At 39.9% G+C, this 19,286-nt stretch overlaps 2 protein-coding genes across 2 annotated transcripts in view; both read right to left on the minus strand.

The window, feature by feature from the left end:
• The window catches only part of epas1b (endothelial PAS domain protein 1b), a 44,925-nt gene extending 42,896 nt beyond the window's left edge, over window positions 1-2,029 (minus strand). Inside the window, exon 1 of the mRNA XM_026190710.2 lies at window positions 1,605-2,029. Coding sequence (XP_026046495.2) covers window positions 1,605-1,630 — 26 coding nt within the window. The 5' untranslated portion in view covers window positions 1,631-2,029. The remainder of the gene's footprint in view (window positions 1-1,604) is intronic.
• A 2,269-nt stretch (window positions 2,030-4,298) lies between these two features.
• Window positions 4,299-19,286, minus strand: part of LOC113035504 (protein kinase C epsilon type-like) — a 93,742-nt gene continuing 78,754 nt past the window's right edge. Inside the window, exons 12-15 of the mRNA XM_026191113.2 lie at window positions 11,715-11,853; window positions 11,281-11,469; window positions 9,357-9,503; window positions 4,299-9,074 (exon numbers count right to left, since the gene is read on the minus strand). Of these exons, the coding sequence (XP_026046898.1) occupies window positions 8,928-9,074; window positions 9,357-9,503; window positions 11,281-11,469; window positions 11,715-11,853 (622 nt within the window). The 3' untranslated portion in view covers window positions 4,299-8,927. The remainder of the gene's footprint in view (window positions 9,075-9,356; window positions 9,504-11,280; window positions 11,470-11,714; window positions 11,854-19,286) is intronic.

Genomic DNA, 19,286 nt, shown 5'->3' on the forward strand with positions numbered 1-19,286 from the left:
ACAGCTGCACTGGTTGAAATCAGTTTTCTTCTCCAGGTAGTGTGAAAGATTAATTTGCAGAAAATCTCTGGGAATCTCTTAATTAAATATTAAGTTGAGCATCGTTTCACGCTCTCACCAGGAATCAACCAGGAAACCTAATTTAGAATTTCCCACAGGTAAGATGTTAAAGCTAACTGGCCTGTTGTGACCACACAAACCAAGACAGGCTGAGACGAGTAAAGCATTATTACTAAGCCTGAGGCTTCATGGCTACTGATGAACAATTAACAACCAGAAAAAAGGGAATAAAGCCAGGGAAACTGAAGAAACCTGAAATATTACAATACATAATTAGAGCCAAATTATAAACAACTTCACTGGTCAGATCAATGCTGGGATACACTGACCTAGATAAAACATGCACAATTATCTCCTGTTTGACTAGTTACAGGACAAGATTATCATGCTGTGTGATATGACTAAGTTAAGAAAAAAAAAAAGATGTCACAGCTCTATGAATGCTGCCAGTCATGCCGCCAAATATGAGTTTTTGAGATTTTGGCTAAACATCAGGTGGTTAGAGCAAGAGCAAGGTACTGCAATATATCTGCAGGTCTAGAACTTTCCTGATCAGGCAGTCTGATATCTGCTGTAATGACTGATTATCCTTTACTGATGCCCAGCTTCTGTTAAAAGGAGGTTAAAGGTTAAGAGCTTGGATTCTCTCCAGAAAGTGCTGCCTTACTAAAAAAAAAAAAAAGAAAAACAAAAAAAGTGTGGTGTCTTTTTTTTTTCTTCTTGTTACCACTTGTTCAAAAGTCCATGTAGATCTTGTTAATATTTATACATTCATAATGACATGCACCTTTCTACAGTAAGCTGCTACTTCGCATGCAAGTTGAGCCTTCTCTGTGTCTGCTCTGCATCCTGTGTGCAGGATCAAAGTGTTTTATGTGGGTTTAATTATGCAAGAAAATTTTTCTTCATATGAAACTTCATAACTTCCATTTAAAAAGATTACAAGTGTTGTGCATAGAGGTATTTACACACATCCTTTTTTAAAAGTTAATGGTTTGTTTACAGGACCACTTAATGTGGAAATTAGTCAGTAGTGGGGTTTAACCTTAGAATGAGCGAGAAGCAGATCAGAAATTGTATTAAATTTCAAATTTGAATATATTTAGAAAGTATTTTAAAGTCCTTTAAAGTTCATTCGGGGTTTTAAAATATGCACAATTCAATGTGACTGCGGCTTCTCGCAGTGAAACCCAAATCAGCTCATTTCCAAAACAAACGCTCGGTTCAGTTACAGGCTAAACCGGCCACTTGCCTTCCAGCCCCGGTGCATCAGAATTAATGCAATGCTAAGATTAAAGCTGTGTGAAACCACCGCCTGTCGCTGCCTTCCAAACAAGCAGAGAGCGCAAAGCTAGGCCAAGTCACATGCAGCACTGCAGCAACAGGTCCCTCTCTGTGCCACAGCAGCCAACTGTCAGGCAATTTCTGCACTAAATAAACAGCCTCTGTTATTAAATCCGCGAATTAATAAAGTCACATCCAAGCGGAAGGCAATTAAAACCGCAGAGAGGCTGAAGGAGAGGAGTGAATCCAGTATCTCTTACCTCTTTTTCTCCTTTTCGGCTGTCATATTTTCGCAATGCTGTTTCCACGACAGTATTGAGTAAAGTCCAACTTTAGAGTTAAAACAAAATTATATTTAAAAAAATAGGGAGACGAGAAAAAGCAGGTTTAAGACCGAAGTGCGCAGGTCACAAGGAGCCCGCTGACAGATGAAGTCATTAAACCTGTGAAGCGTTCAGTTAGTCCAGGCTGGCGGTGATTGAGCTGGGGGATTGGGGCCGTACAGTCTCAGAACACTGCCGAGGATTGTACAACCTCTCACCCGCTGAGAAAAGACTCCACACAGGCTGAACGCTGAGCTGCTGCTGCTGACAGAAGCCGCCCGCAGGTCCGCTTGTCAAAACTTTTCTTCGCTTGCTGATATGCAAACTCCCAGAGCTGCTCTGCCTCTGACCTGAGGCTCAGCTGAAGCTCAGTCCCGAACAGCTGATTGGCTGGAAATGCCACCGGGAGACCACCCCGCCCCTTTATTCAGCCCCGCCCCTCCCACTGTGGCCGCTGAGCTCCTTACCTGTTTTGTGCAGGTTGATCTTGTTCCTACAGGTGAGGACGTTATAAAGCTCCAGTGCGGACAATCTGTAGATAAAGTCGCTTTTTGGCCTAAAAACTAGCCTACAGTAACCAGACTAGAAGTATAATGTAGTCACCTCTCACTTTAATGTAAGCTTATGAAGCTTTACATGAAACCATGATTACGACTGTTCTGAGAATTTATCTTTATGCCATAAACACACAGGATCAGATTGTCTCAAAAGTGAGTTTTAACTCTTTAACAGTGTATCCTAGTTCTGCTCCTTTAAAGGCACAGTTTAACTACTCGTGCGACCTTTCTAGGAGAAACTAAACTTTTACTGGAGGAAATGCTGTGTCAACTTAGACTAAGAAGTTTAAAAAACAGTCTTAAGTTTGCCAGAGTTTGCCCATCATTTATAGTTCATGTATTAAACTTAGGAAATCCTAATCAGGTAACGCTCAACCTCCAAGTTCAGTAAAATTATGTCTTACTTGAAAGTGAATTGACATTTTGAGACCCTTGGTCAGTAAATTCAGATTTTGAGTCAGGTAACTCATTTTTTTTTTTTACCATTTCTGCTTTTCTAGTGGTGAAAAGCCTCCACAGAGTGGGATGATTTTCTTTATTTAACAACTGGATGCATCTGGATACTGGAATCAGGGCGACGGCCGTCTCCACGCTCGCTCAAAAAACACGACGACACTCAAAATGCTATTGTTGAAACTTTAAAATGTGGAATTCAAAACCAGTGAGTGATGTCATGGTCATAGTCTGCATGTCATAGGTGTGTCATGACTATGATACATCTACAATCTGTTGTTTGAAACACACTAATGTCACCATTGCACAATACAACCAAAATCTATAGTGTTGTAGTTTGTAGTACTGTAAGTACTGTTACACAACCTGTTAAATTACTTTTGAGTTACTTTGGCGGTTAGTTTTAATACAGACGCCAACGACAATTTCCAGTTTCCAAATTTATATACGTTTATTTACACACACACACACACACACACACACACACACACACACACACACACACACACACACACACACACACACACACACACATATATATACACATTCCATGGTTCCAACTTCCAACCATGGAATTCTTGACATTCTCAGTGTCTTGTGTCAGATTAAAATGCCGCGGCATGCAACGTCAGCCTAACGTCATTGAATGACCTGTGGTCTTAGTTAACTTGAAAAGTATAAAATGTACTAAATGTTTTTACTAGAGTTTTAAGTTGGATTAAGTAGGACAGGAGTCAGTCCCGAGGCCCGTGCACGAGAAGCAGCCTCGCGTGTCGTCTTCTCTTTGCCTTTCTTATCACTGATCTGCTGTCAGTCTTCACAGCAGTGTTTCCATCGGCGACGCTCCAGAACGTTCAAAAAATGTCAAAAACATGGAAAGTATATTCATCCAAACTCATTTCTTCCACTCATTCTTTAATAGAATAATGAAAACAGCCTGCTGCCCTGCTTTTAGCCTCAGTTAAAATGGAAATCTTGTTCTGGGTTTTACGTAAAACTTAGATTTTCTATATTGAATCTCTTATCATGAAAATTTTTACCATTAAAGTCCATACAAGTTCACCATTTGCACTTTTCTGGCGGTTGCCGTTTGGGAATCATTTACTGGCATTGTCCGCTGAACTAGAAAACAGATTTCTATCTATGCTGCAGGTTGTCAGGTGTAGATGTAACACAACTGTATCAATTTGTGTTTATGTGTAAGCACCTGCAGAACAGACCAAGAGCTGGCTTTAAATATTCACTTTTTCTAATTATGATATGTAAGGTGTACAACTAAAAACCAAAGTAGACAGCAATAAACAGCCTGCGTCACAGCTATTGTTGCTATTCTCAGCGAAACATCAAAGATGAGCTGTCGTTTTAAGAGCAGGTTGCACCGCATTGTTCAGAAACACATGCTTTGTGTGTTTAACATTGTCCTCCTGAGTCAACATCTCAAATATTTCAGATGGAAAAGATACACATACAGTAGCTTCTGCTTTTTGCTCACTGTGATGTAATATGGGGAGCAAATTATAAAACATATTTTCATCTGTTTTTTTTGACACATCTGAAATCAGTGCAAAGTGAGCATTAAAAATCATAGGAGCTGAAATGATACACCAAACAAACAGCCGTCTCTCTTTGACATCATGATATTTAATTCATTTCAAAAAAATTAAAATACACCTTCACATCCTTTTAAAATACAGTACATTTGGCACGTAGCGCAAAAGGGCGAAAAGAAAAAATCAACATAAACACACATGAAGGGCATGGAAATAATTCATCAATGAACAAAATGTACAGACAGAGCTTCACAAATACAGGGACTGCGAACAAACCGCATAAACATACAGTAACACTCTGCGGGAAGATGAACGTTTGACACTGTATGCATCATAATACTGTATCCACTGTTTGAAATCAACATCGTGCCTCCTTGTTTTACATTTATCTCCAACCGCCTCCATCGCTGATGTGACAACGAGTGAAGATGAGCTTCCTACATGAAGGATGTTTTTGTTGGAAATGGCATTTGGCATTTAACATGGAGGACTAGGCATCCCTTTCTAGTTGTAGTGGGACAAATAGTTTGACTTTTTTTTTTTCAAATGAAAGACTAAAGCAACAGGAGACACGAGAGAAGAAGAAAAGTTGGACAACGTTAATCGATAGATCCGCTGTATTTACAGTAACGCATCTTCAGCTCTTTAAACTGCTGCTACAGCATGGGTTTTACTGCTACATGAACGGTGCTGCTTGTTGTGCTATTCTTGGACTTTAATGAAAGCTCATTTAAATGTTATCTGCATGTGAATAAAATTAGATCACAACTCCCACAAATTACCACATATGTAACTGTTTTAGCACGATTTGAAACCAGTTTCGCAGTAACGGTCTTATGTTGTCATCTTTTGGCTGATATTAGCCAATCACAGCTGTATGTTGTCAGATTTCTTTCTTTTACACAATAAAAAGAAAAAGCATAAAAGATGCTTGATGACATTTATAAATGCTGTCATCACACAGTTTGTTCAGCTTTAACTGACTGGCGCTGGTACCGGTCCAAAAAATGCAGTATCACCCTTGAAATGTTTGAGCACTTCGTAAGCAGAGGCTTTATGGGAATGGATGGGGAATCATTTTGGAAATTGAACATTTATTCTATGCCGTTAACATCCCTGACACCCTGCCTTCTTCCTCTACTCTGTGCTACCTTAAAGGGACCAAAAGTAGCTTCTGAGATACTTCTGAAATGTGCTGCTACATGTCTGGTGGAAGTATTGTGCTCAGTGGACACAAGCAGCTCTGGTGTATTACCGGGACCAGTCTTGCTCCAATCATAATGCTTTTTTACACACAGCACTCAAAATCTTCAGATCTGAGAATGGCGTGTCTGAAAAACACTCATCGTGTATCCCTGTAATTTCAGGGTGATATCTTGAGGTTAGGCAGCTAAAACGTGGAGATGAATCGGATTTTAATTGTAACTGCATTTTCTTTCTGTTTGTTTCAACAAATACAAAAACATGATAATCAGCTGTTATTGATTTTAAGTTGTTATTTTGTGAGTTGTAAATTAAATGCAACCCATCAGTGCCAGTGCAGTAGTTTTGTCCTTGTCTAATTCAAAATCAAAGTCTTTGGCCAGCATCATCCATCCAATTCAGGGTCAAGGCGAGCTGGAGCCTATCCCAGCTGCCATAGGATGAAATTGGCATTTTGGACAGGGCTAACACGTAGACATCCACACCTACGGCCAATTTAGAATCACCAGTTCACCTAACATCTACTATCTGCATGTCTTTGGACGGTTGGAAGAAGTACCTGGAGCGAACCCATGCAGATGCAGGAAGAACATGCAAACTCCACCCAGAAAAGCCATAGCCAGATGGTGGATTTGAACCTGGGACCTTCCTGCTCTGAGGCTGTGTGCCCCATGATCTGTCAAGAAGATCTAACATGTTCCAGATATTTTAACAGATTACCTGCAACTGCTTCTGCCCCCAGATAACCAAGGATTTCTCAGCACAGAACCGGGGTGTTGTCTCCCTTGTGGCTACCGTGTTGGTCTATGTCCTCTCCTACTGGAGCTGTTGTTGCCTCTTCGTGATGGGGTGTCACACATATGGGTGGAGGCTGCCCCTGTCAGACAGGCTTTAAGGTAACAGCCCAGCATCCCTCACACCGTTCGATTAATTTTGTCATTTATTTGTTTTGTAAGAATCATTCTAAGTAAGAATTAAAACTACAAATGACCAAACTAAATGGTCACCATGACGAGTTAAGAAAGGTGTTGATGTCCACAACCTGCATGGGACAGGTTAAGAATACCAACTGCTGTGACCTCCAAGCACTCCAGTGTTGCACATTTCCTTAAAATTGAATTTGAAGTTTGCACATTTACTCACATAGCAGCTCAACATGAAACGTGCACTTGTGTTTGAGCATCAAGGAGAGTTTAGATTTGCTCCAACTAGTGGTGCATGAGCCCATCGCGGTACAGAGACTACTTCCTGTTTAGCTATTTGGGAACTGTGACCATTATTTACACAGTTCTTTCTGAAAAAGTACAAGGAAATTAAAGAGCACATACGCTTTAGGTATTAGTCTATTAAATAGGCTCCCAGTAAACTTACAGTCATGTTTGTGTTTATTAGTGCCCTTATCATCATAATTTCTGTTAAATATGCCCTCAGGGGCACTTATTGATATGTTTACATAAATGATTATTTTTTATAGGATCTGAAGGCAGATTTCAAAGCTTCAATCTACTTTAAAGTGTAGCCATTGTTTTTCTTATAATAGCACGCTACTTTCTGCGCTGGCTGCTCTTGACAATATTAATTTTTGGCAAATATCTTTCATCAGTGTGTGGCAATTACATATGAATGTGAGAGAAATGGTGCTGAAATGCTTATTTGATGGTTTCTGAGAGAACGTGGTGAATACTTGTCACTTCTCTCTGTGAGCTGAACCTACTGTACTTCTCTTCAAATGCAGGAACAACGGAAGAAAAAAGAGCAAAAAAGATAGAAAACCCCCCAAAACTCCTATTTCAGAGTATTGCACATGGAGTTTTCTTTAACATTTCTGGATTCTTTTCAGCTCCCTATAAAGGTATCAACCTGCAACATGGAGCAAAATCGGTCCAATTTCTTCCTTATTTGAAGCTTATTTTACTTCCATGTTTAGGCCGTACAAGAGAGGGGAGGAAGAGGAGGGTCTGATCACGTGAGTTTCACTGAAATCTACAACATGAAATTTAAAGATTTCTAAAAACACAAAAAGAACAAGACAATCCAGTAAAAACTACTCAACAAAAACCAAAAGAAATGTATCAAATTTAAAAAAAAAAGTACAACTTGATGGGAAAACGGGCTCTCCTCGTATGTACACACACACACACACACACACACACACACACACACACACACACACACACACACACACACACACACACACACACACACACACACACACACACTGCAGAGCAAATACATTCAGTTGAACACATTCTCCTCTGTGTACGATCCTCGACTTTCCTGTGGAATCACGGGGGTTTGGTTTGTCATGTTAGAGACAGTAGGTCCAGTACATTCACTGGTAACACAGTTACTGTACACACACGCGCGCACACAAGGCATTTCAAGGATAAACTGGTCAAAAAGGTGTTTAAGGAGCTGACCCAGGAAGATTTCGCTCCACAAGGTGCATCGAGAGAGTCAGTAACAAGCACTTCAGCTAAAATGAATCGTGTTTTTAAAGGGCACCTCGGACGTTTCCGATTCAGCTTGTTCCAGCTTGTTATTTGGCTTTACTAGACTAGTGTCTCCGTGTCAAGTATCGTGTTATATGCAAAACAGCTTGTTAACACTGTAAGCAAACCTCATCCCCATAATGGACACTCCCAGTAGTAAGCTACAGTAGTACCATTTGTTTTTGTTTGTATTTTTTAACGAGGAACTGGAATGTCGATGTTGAGAAGCTAAAAGAAAGTTAGTAACGGAGCACAGCAGAACTACTGACATAATGCTAAACTCAAATTTAAAATGCCAAAGTGTCACTCCAGTGATGCCTCTTCTCGAGTTATTATTTAAGGTAATGACGCACTGACGAATACTGAGACTAAACTTTTAACGTCAGAAAAATCTCTGATTTCTCACACCTCCTTTCCACACTTCTTTCCATAACGAATAAAACAGTTTTCAAGATATTTCTTGTTTAAATACAATCATTGGTTCAATGATTTTTTTTTTCATTTACATACACGTAGGAAGGAAAAACACTGTTTAAACACTGAGACACAGGACGCAGCACATCATGTAAAGAAACGACTCTCTCTCTAGAAGAGGTGTGCAACAACACATGCATGCACACTTGTACACACATGATCTTATTTCTCTCTCACTCTCACACACAGAGAACATGACCTTGCCTTTGTATCTACTTCAGTTTGGTTTTGTCCGCCGCGCTGCCTGCTTTTACAACACATCCGAACCAGCCGAAGGAGCATCGGGTCATTTCTTACAGTAACTGACCTGAACTTGCATGCTGCTTGAGGTCCATGGGATATGCACAAATGGACAAACGACAAGAGCACAGAAACCATAATGAGTAATACAAATGGTCTAGTATATTTCCTGGAGTGGTCAGAACCTGGAACAGCTCAGGAGGCCGTGTTTCTTTAAATACGGTGTCTTTGAAAGTTTTTCAGGTGTGGTGTGGTGTTTGTGGTTAATGTTACACATCGGCATGTACGTGTCTAGGCTTTGGTCTCATCGCCAAAATAGGAGAATCCTTTGAACTCGTCTTGGTTGATCTGCTTGATGATGCTCTCTTCAACAGGCGTCAGAACGGGTTCCTCACGGGTGAAGTCCTGGTCAAAGTTATTGACGTCCCTTTTGGTTTTCTGGAAGGAAAGGAAGAAGAGATAAGGTCTTCTTTTGGTGGATTTAGCCTTTGGACATGAAGTAACTGGGTGTGCAGCAGTGTCAGCAGTCTTCAACAAGTAAGATCAGTGTTTGGTCATTCAAAGAAATTGCATTTTTGCAACAAAGGCTTAACTTTAACTTCTTCTCTCTACCTTTGAACAGAATAGTAATAATCTTCACATTTTTGCATCATCCTCTGCAAACAGTCTACAGATGCTTTCCCCCACAGTTGCTTAGTTACTTAGCGTGTGTGTACTCACGATGCGAGGTTTGAACGGTGGTCTGATCTTCCTCTGCTCCAGCAGCGTCCAGTCAATCTCTCTAAAGAACGGGTGGAGTTTAATGGCCTCCTCCAGACCCTGAGCCATCACGCAGCCCAGACGCTTGTTAGGGCTCTTAGTCATAAACTGACAAGTGCCAGAGAGAAAGAGGAGAAACAAAGACGAAAAGAAAAAGAGTGAGAACATTTTAAAGGATATGATTTAAAGAGGGAGATTCACTGCTGAACAAGAATGTCTTTGTGAAGGAAAGAAAAAACTAAGACAGGGTTTTAAGTCTGTTTCACTATTCATTTCTATTTCATTTCCTGATTCTAGTCTTGTAAGAAGCAATTAACAGGTATCATTTTCAGAGATCTCAGACTGAGTCAGAGGAAGATTCGCACAATAAGGCCAAAAACACCAAACATCTAAAAAAGACAAAGTTTTGTTTCAGAACAGAAAGTAAAATTAAAAATCTTTCATTTTTTTCTGACTCTTCAGGGTCTTGCTGCTGCTCCCCAGAACACACTACCAAATATAAATTACCACTGATGGAAATAATCTTCTTCTAATATTGTGTTCCTACCTGAAATTAATTTTTGGCATTACAGTTTGCTCTTTTTCTAATGCAATCTTTTACGTATAAAGGCAAAAAAAGGGCTCAGGATGGGTTCAGATCCAAAGGTTTCTAAAACAGCATGTGAAGAATCACCATATTTTCAAGCAGAAAAGGGGAAATTCTGGGACTATTAGTTGCTTATTCGTATAAACGATACATAAGAGCCATTGCTTTTTATTAAAATGCCTTCAGGATATTTCGCATGTATGTTAATTAAAAACTAGTGGGGCAGTAGCGCACAAGCTGTTCATGTGACTTGAAGTCCTTCAGCTGGATGACATGTCCAATCAGAGCCCATAGCACCGGTCAAGTGACCGGTCAGAGTCCAAGACACTGTCCAACATAAACACACACTTTCCCACAAGGCTTTGCAGTCAAACTGTACCCACAGCCAAGGTAAACGCAAAGCTTGTGATGGAAAAACTGGATGAACAAATACACAAATGGACAAGTGGTGCTGCACACACAACCAGTAACACACAGAGACAAAAGTAATAGAGAGGGAATTATCTTATGTTGCTTTAGTGGAGGAACAGGAAACATGGATCAACAAATGACACTGAGAAAAAAGCAGCATCCTCACTCACATGTGAAAAAGAGACAAAAGCAGGGAAACACGAGGACAATTGTGATACACTCTACTTGAATCCTTTATAAAGTGAAAGTTTTAGTGCTAAAACAAACAAAAAGTAAGAATTATATAAGATATACACAAGATCTAATTATATATCTTATGTAGCATAAGGAAAAACACAAGAAAAATCATGAAAGACTCAGAAGACAGTAGTAAAAAGGGTGATTTGATTATGTTAATTTGTGTTCTTACTAAATATCCAAAAATGTCACCACTGGAATTATCATGATATGTGGAAACCATTTCTTTCTGTCTTTGTGGAATCTAAAATTGGTTCAGAATCTTCAGAATAATCCCCAAAGTCTGGACGCCGCATTATCCACATAGCAGACTGCGTAAGTCAGGAGTGTCCAACTCCAGGCCTCGAGGGCCGGTGTCCTGCAGGTTTTAGATCTCACCCTGGGTCAACATACCTGAATCAAATGATCAGTTCATTACCAGGCTTCTGGAGAACTTCAAGACATGTTGAAGAGGTAATTTAGTCATTTAAATCAGCTGTGTTGGATCAAGGACACATCTAAAACCTGCAGCACACCGACTCTCGAAGCCTGGAGTTGGACACCCTTGGTGTAGGTGAACTGTTTCTATTTAATCTGTACGAAACTACTTAAATAACTCATTTGCTGGATGTCGACAACAGCGCAAACAACACAGTGCCACAACTAACTGACCGCTCTTAGAATGGACACGGCCTCCTTGCTGAGCCAGACCGGATAGAGCACGTCATCGTGGAGGATGGACTCAAACAGGTCGTCTTCGTTATCGGCCTCAAACGGTGGCTGTCCTGCCATCATCTCGTACATCAGCACCCCTAGCGCCCACCAGTCCACTGAAGGACCATAATCCAGCTCCTGGAGGATCTAAAAAAAAAAAACAGAAATACTCCTCTCAAGCCCAAATTGCTTTTATATACAGTTTATGAAGACGAGCATTGGTCCCCCTATTTAGTCTATCTTAATAAACTGTCAGGGATGGCGTGCTTGGTTATAAAAATACCTGTCTAATCACAGCTTAGTGTTTAATACTCAAGTGACAAACTCAAGTGTTAAGAAGATGTTATGTCTGTTGCTCTGTTTATGCATTGTTTGAGTGTTTCTGGGGTTACCTCAGGTGCTATGTAGTCCGGTGTCCCACAGAAGGTGGTGGTGGTGACTCCATTGAGAATTCCTTCCTTGCACATCCCAAAGTCTGCCAGCTTACAGTGACCCTCATCATCCAACAGTATATTGTCCAGCTTCAAGTCTCTGCAGAGCGGAGAGGTTGTACGGATAAATAATGACAGACATCTGTGTTGTATAGCTACAGCGTGTTTCCATATTCAGAAAGATGAGTCAAATATAGGCATAGTAAAAGCTTTTCAGGAACAGGGGAAGAAAATATTTGTTTGCAATGACTCGGAAAGCAAACATGTTAGTTAAAGCTACAGTTATATCATGCACTTTATTTCACACAAGAGTATATATTTGAGAAATCAAAGATATAGCCACAGTTTTATAGTCACAAGAAAAAATAATACAGGGAACGGCAGGAGGACGGGGGGCAAAGAGAGAAAGTTAAGGGTTGAACAGGAGAAGCACGTAAAGGCAAAAGAGAGAAAATGAGAGTCACAGAGATAAGAGCAGCAGTGTTGAAAGATGACAAGGTTGGTCATGAATGCAGCCGCTCTGGGCTTGATGGTTGATCGCTACAAAAATGTCAACATGTCCTCGATGCAGCCACTGCAGCCATTCAGCCCGAGGTGTTTTCATAAATACAGTCGCCCTGACAAGCCAAAAAGGAGACGGAGCGTGCGTGCTTCAGGTCGAGAGCTTATGCAAGTGTTCTGTTTTTGTAAGCTCCAAAAATAAAAAAGGGAGTTGCACAATCCCGTGCTGTTGAAAAGTTTGTTCTTTTCTGTCCCACCGTGTTTTTGTCTGACGGAGCGTTAAAAAAAAAACCCTACGAAAAATTCAGATATGCTAAAAATGTCTATCTGGTTCCTGTCCATTATATTTCATAACTACACTTATATAATTTTTTGTCATGTGATGTATTTCGCAGTCATCTAACAGGTCCGAGCAGTTAGGAGATGCATCTGGATCTCGTGCAAAGTTAAGCCGCGAATGCTATGCTAATGGGAAAACTAGCGTGACATGTTAGATGCAGCAAAGCCTGACAGCTGGGTTTGACCACGTTTTTGCATAACAGTTACACTTGGAGTCAGGCTCAGGTCACAAAAAATACTGAACGTTTTCGTGCTTTTTTTCAAGTTGGAGTGATTTTCAATTGAGGAGGGGAATGTAGTGCACGAGAAGATGATGTTTAATGTTGCGCTGTTTTCACATTCATTCGGTGATTAAAGAACATTCAGCTTCGCCTGCCAAGAAATCAATTTTTTTGTGCTTTTTGTTGTTGATGAATGTTTGCTTTCATTTCTCTGAAATCCACTGGAAACCCTAAACTCTCATCAATCCGAGCTGAGCTGCCCAGAACAACCATGGTTTTGTCCCGCTGAAGAGCTGGACGCTGTGCCTTGCCAAAAGGCACACTGGCACAGCAAAGAGCAGCACTTGTTCTGTACTTTCCCAGATGAAAAATTACAACTGCGACCCCCCCGGCTGCCTGTTTGCATATCTCACCCCAAGGCGACTCCCTGCACATTAATTCTGCGCTGCCTGTGGAAAGGTACAAAAATCACATATGAATTTAATGCATTTTTGATTGAATTTAAAGGCACGCTGACGTTAATCTTTGTATTACACATCACCTCGGTGCAGGAAATTCAATATTAAGTGGCTGCAGGTGTTCAGCAGCACTAATGGAATGATATTTATTAATGTGAAAATGCTTTGTGGGCTCAGAAGTGGGTGTAAACAAGAGCTAATAATCTATGTTGCAAACCAGAAAACAGACAAAATTTATATAATCTTTGTGAGTATAGTTATGTCTTTAATTAATATACTGTAGATTAAGAATCCGTTTTCATCATCAAACTTAGATTCTCTGCAAAAATCTTCACTGCTATTATCACAAGTGATGAAGTCTTTCTGTTAATAATTGGTAGGATTATGGTGTTATGACAGTCAATGGATGCACGGCAGCCTGGATCGGAATGAAAAAATAAAAAAGGTCTCTGGGCTTTGAACCAACTTCTTTATTAAGATTAACGATCAGTACAGCCTATAAATGTATTAGTTTTTTATTTGCAGGAACAACTTTCAATAGAGATTTCACATTAACATGTCTTTATTACTTTACTAATAAATGCTATGGTTTGCTCGTTTCATTCGTACAGTGTGCTCCTTAATATCAAGTCTGAAAAACATGTTCGTTGTGTTCAAACAACACAATAATCAAAACCATAAAGCATTATTAACTTATGTCATAAAGATTCAGGATCAAAAGTTGCAGTATCAGAGTCTAACATTCAGTTAATGCTTAAGTACGATGGCTTGTATTTCAGTCTTTTATTAAGTCCAATGAAAGCAAATGATAAAATGTATCATCAGTAGATGGTCAGGGTGTACGAGATATACAAATCTAATTGTTTGAGTTTCGCAGCTTCAAAGTCGATTGAATCAAACGGTGCGGAAGGTGGGGAGGGGGTCAGTGCATGCAAGGTAGTAAAAAAAAGAATAAAGCCAAGACAGAAGTGCAAAACACTACAGCTACTCAAACGGACACTTCAGGGTAGCTCGCAGAGATTGTGTTTAATGTCTCCAATCTCCAAAGCTCCGTATTGAAGCAAATATAAACGTGTTTGCAGACATTTAAGTTGCATTGCGACTTAAAGGTATACATCTTTAGAAATAAGGTTGCTCCATATCACACTGCCCAATGACAGAAATACAAAGCAGGACCAACATGTAAGCCGCCAATGATGATTCAATAAAAAGGGAAGATAAAAAGGGACCTACATGAAGGTTCAATATTAACGTTTTTGTATTCAGGTACCTCCGTCTGTTTGATAATATGCATTCAGTGCACTGGATCCAAAAATCAACATCTATGATATTATCCCTTTGCAAACTCTGAGGTCAATAAACAAAATTCTTACTTTAGGCAGCAGGTGAGCTTTTACTCAAATGTTCAAATACAAACTATTATTTATTTTATTTATTTATTTATTCATTTCTAATGAATAAAGCATTACGAAAAACTGAAATTTTACTTCATAGAATCTCCTGGGATGGAATTTTGTAGAAGATTGTATCTTATTGTATCCAAATCAGTATCAAGTCATTTTCTTTCTGCAGGGAATTCACAGCTGTAGTTTCTTTTAGAGGAGCTGCAATAATGCTCAAAAAGTTGTGCCAATAAACAGGAGCTGCTCTGCTCACACTGTCAGGGGCTCTATTTGGAGTTCACACACACACACTCACGCATGCACGCACACACACACACACACACACACACACACACACACACACACACACACACACACACACACATACACACACACACGGCAATCAGGCCCAATTGAGAGCATTTCCTGTGTTTCATGGTAATCTTGAGTGATTTTTCCATTACGTCCCCAGCGGCAGGGCCTATGCTCTATGACAGCTAACCCTTCTCTCCCAACTCTCTTACCCCCATCCTTCCATCCCTCCATCTCCTCATCTGTGTGACTATATGTTCCAAACACACATCTGGTCAAACATACAAACACACACAGACTGTTGCCACTGTATATTTTCTCTTTGTGGAATCACTGCATGAGAGGCACATCAGGCTGGGAGGATATTAAAGTCCATAAACTTGAGGATTAATTTGAAAAACTATAATATTGATGTCAGTGAGTGTGAATATTAGGTTTTGCAACTATACTTTAAATAAGCAACCATGCCATATGTGACAGAGTAGCACTCAAATACTTAAGTTAGATATTAAGGATGGAGCTTTATTACTTTTAAGCAGAATTTAAAACTTGCAAATTCTTCATAAGAAAAAAAAACCCTTATCTAATTACCTATTATAAAAGAAAACAACTTACCTAATTTCAGTTACTACTACTGCTTATTTTTTTGGATTCCTCTCAGATTGTCATATCTTTACTACTTGTTTTTGTGCATGTGCAATAATCGCTACTAGTAAAAGATCTGGGTCTTGAGGTTTGACCCAGACACCCAACAGCAGAGTTCAAAACAAGATTTTGTGATGACCAAGTGTTGCATCAGGACAGGAATGTGATCAATTGGGAGACAACAATATAATCGTCACTCAAATTGAAGACAAGCTGTTTTGACACAGATAAAAAGGCACATGTGCAGGAGAGCATGTGCAAATGTAAGAGGGTGCACCGAACAAGTGGAATGAGTGGTCCGAGTAGGAATTTGACTGTGGTGTGGAAAGAGTCTAGAACTATAGAAAAAGATGATCCAGAAAGAGCAATGTTATTACATCTTGTGGATGGTGTTCCTTTTTAGCATCAGGGCAAGCAATTTCGATCAAATGCTACACTGTAAACGACTGAGTAGCATTAGTTGTTTTGACGTATTCATATTCACGTTCCTAAGTTAATAGCATATTAATTATTAATTAACTTAATAAACTTCATTTATTGCATTTAATAATTAATAGATTTATTATCCCATTGTCTTTTATTTGGATGTAATGTTTCCCAGATTTCCTCTAACTTCCCTACTGTGATACTGTCCAAAAGAGGCACATTTGTTTGTCAATTTCATTTAAGCAAGGGGTCTAGAACTCCAGGCCTCGAGGGCCAGTGTCCTGCAGATTTTAGATCTCACCCTGGGTCAACACACCTGAATCAAATTATTAGTTCGTTACCAGGCCTCTGGAAAACTTCAAGACACGTTGAGGAGCTAATTTAGCCATTTAAATCAGCTGTGTTGGATCAAGGACACATCTAAAACCTGCAGGACACCGGCCCTTGAGGTTTGGAGTTCGAGACCGCTGATTTAAGCTATCCAGATAGAAGATAGCAATAGCTATCTGCTATTCTACAGGACAGATTTAACAAGTGTTGGATACATTCCTGAGAAATTTTGGTCCATACTGGCATGATAGCATCACACAGAGGTTGCTGCAGATTTGTCGGCTGCACATCCACAATGTGAATCTCTCATTCCACCACATTCCAAACATGCTATTGGATGGAGATCTGGTGACTATGGAGGCCATTTGACTACAGTGAACTCATTGTTATGTTCAAGAAATGATTTGTGAGATTATTGAGCTTTGAAACATGTGATCTACTGGAAACAACCATAAGAAGATGGGTACACTGTGGTCATGAAGGGATGGAAACTGTCCGCAACAATACTCAAGTATGCTCAGTTGGTGCTAAAGGGCCAAGAAGATATCCCTCACCCCATTACACTACACAAGGCACAGTTCATCCGCGCTTTCATGTTCTTCACACTAAATTCTGACCCCACCGCCCCAATGTGGCAACACAACATAAGAGACACATCAGACTAAAATTTTATTTTCTACAATTTCGGCGTGAACTGTAGCCTCAGCTTCCTGTTATTAAATGACAGGCGAGGCATCTGGTGTGGTCTTCTGCTGCAGCAGCTCATCTGCTTCAAGAATCAATGTGTTGTGCTTACAGAAATGCTTTTCTGCACACCTTAGTTGTAACTAACACTCATTTGAGCTACTGTTGCCTTCCTGTCATCTTGAAACAGTCTGGCCTCTTTCCTCTGACCTCTGGCATAAACAAGACATTTTTGCCAGAGAAGTGCCGCTCACTGTCGCTATTTTCGCTTATTTGGAACATTCTCTGTAAACTCCAGAGATGGTTGCGTGGGAAAATCCCAGTAGATCAGCAGTTTCTGAAATAGCCAGAACAGCCCGTCTGGTACCAAAACTACGGCACGTTCGCTTAAGTCATCTTTCTTCCTCATTGTGATGCTCGGTTTAAACTTCAGCAGTTTATCGTGATCATGTCTACATGCTTAAATGCACTGAGTTGCTGCCATGTGATTGTCCACTCAGATACTGGCATTAATTCAATTCAATTAATTTTTTGCAAATGGTGCAAAAGTTACTTTATATTGTAAGTTAAAGACCCTAAACTATTAAAAAGGAACCCCAACTACATCTGACTCGTATAAGCAAGCACTTTGGCGACAGCGGGAAGGAAAACTCCTTTTTAACAGGAAGAAACCTCCAGAAGAACCAGGCACGGGGAGGGCAGGCATCTGCCATGACTAGTTGGGAGATTAGAAGGAGACAGGAAAAAAGGCTACACCTCTTCAACTGCATTAACAAGCAGCTGAAGAGGTGTCTCTAACAAAATGTACAATACTAAAATAGGATATAACTAATATTACTAACCATATAACTAGCAGCAATCACAGAACTGATTCAACTATAATACAGGTTAAAATGAACAAAATGGCTGAACTCGAAAGTCAGACTATCTCATTGAATAGTGGTATTGTAAAGCGCTTTGGGTGCCTTGAAAAGCGCTATATAAATCCAATCCATTATTATCATTATTATTATTATTATTATCATTATTATTATTATTATTATTATTATTATTATTATTATCATTAGGTCAGGCATTCAATCCTAATAACATTATGCTGACTGTGACTCAAAAGACTGTGAGGTGCGACATCTAGGTCTTTGTTCCCACTATTGTATGATGCCGTGTGATGGTGTTTTACTAAAGACTGCGGTGTATATTCATAGGTTTACTTTACACAGATACATATCTACTCTTAAACCAGTCTCAACCTGCTCTGACAACAGTATCACCTCTAAACATTACCTTTCATTTGGTCACATAACAAAGTTGAAAAGAAGGGAGCTTGAGCTGCAGTCTAAAAATATTTCTTTACGAGGAGTGCGGGGTGGTGGTGGTGGTGATGGGAGCATAGATGAGAGGCTTATGGGAGAAAAGACGAGATGGTGAGGAGAGGGAGGGAGCAGAGGAAGAGAGCCAGGACGTAATGTTCCCAAAACACTTGTTGTTCATCTTCCTCTGTTCAATAAAGTGGGTCAGGGACAAGAGAGAGTGAGAGGAATAGGTGGCGAGAAAGACACAGTGGTAGCTTAGTCAACTCAGCCATCATGAATTAACACGCATGTGTGCGCATCCTTGCCAACCTCTGACAGAGTAATATTCACTATCAAAACAGCATGACTGAGAAAACACTGTTGAAAGACTGAACCATTAATCTCAATGTTCGCGAACGCCAAGTGGAGTCAGTTTGACCTGGGAATGGGAATGAATTCTTTCTGGAGGTGAGCCAGGAACTTAAAAAAAATTTCTCCATTATGGTGCATTTCAATATGCTCATGCTCTAAACTCAGTGGAAAATTACCTTCTATGATACATGAAACTGAGCTGGAGCAGTCAACAAAGCCTTGGAAGCCCTTTCTCCCCAAAAATGCAGAATTCAGATACAGAGCAACAATCCTGCTAACTAAAGCAAGTATTATTCTGACAACCTACTTAAAAATGTCCAAACATGGACATAAATCTTATTGTCAAGTGATGCTCTACAGCGATTAGTATACTAGAAAAAAAAAAGGTGCATCTTTTAGAAGTATTTCTGTTTTTACAAGATTATACCCCATTCATGAGGTGGACTTCGGGTGGAGTTTCACTTTAATGCGTGATTATGAGGCCAAAAGCAACAAAAACTAAACGCGGGACAATAAAGCTTAGAGCTCTTGGTTAGGACTTTGATGACTGATTTGGATACCATTGTGCCAA

Source organism: Astatotilapia calliptera, chromosome 13 (genome assembly GCF_964374335.1).
Source record: "Astatotilapia calliptera chromosome 13, fAstCal68.1, whole genome shotgun sequence".
Lineage (NCBI taxonomy): Eukaryota > Metazoa > Chordata > Actinopteri > Cichliformes > Cichlidae > Astatotilapia > Astatotilapia calliptera.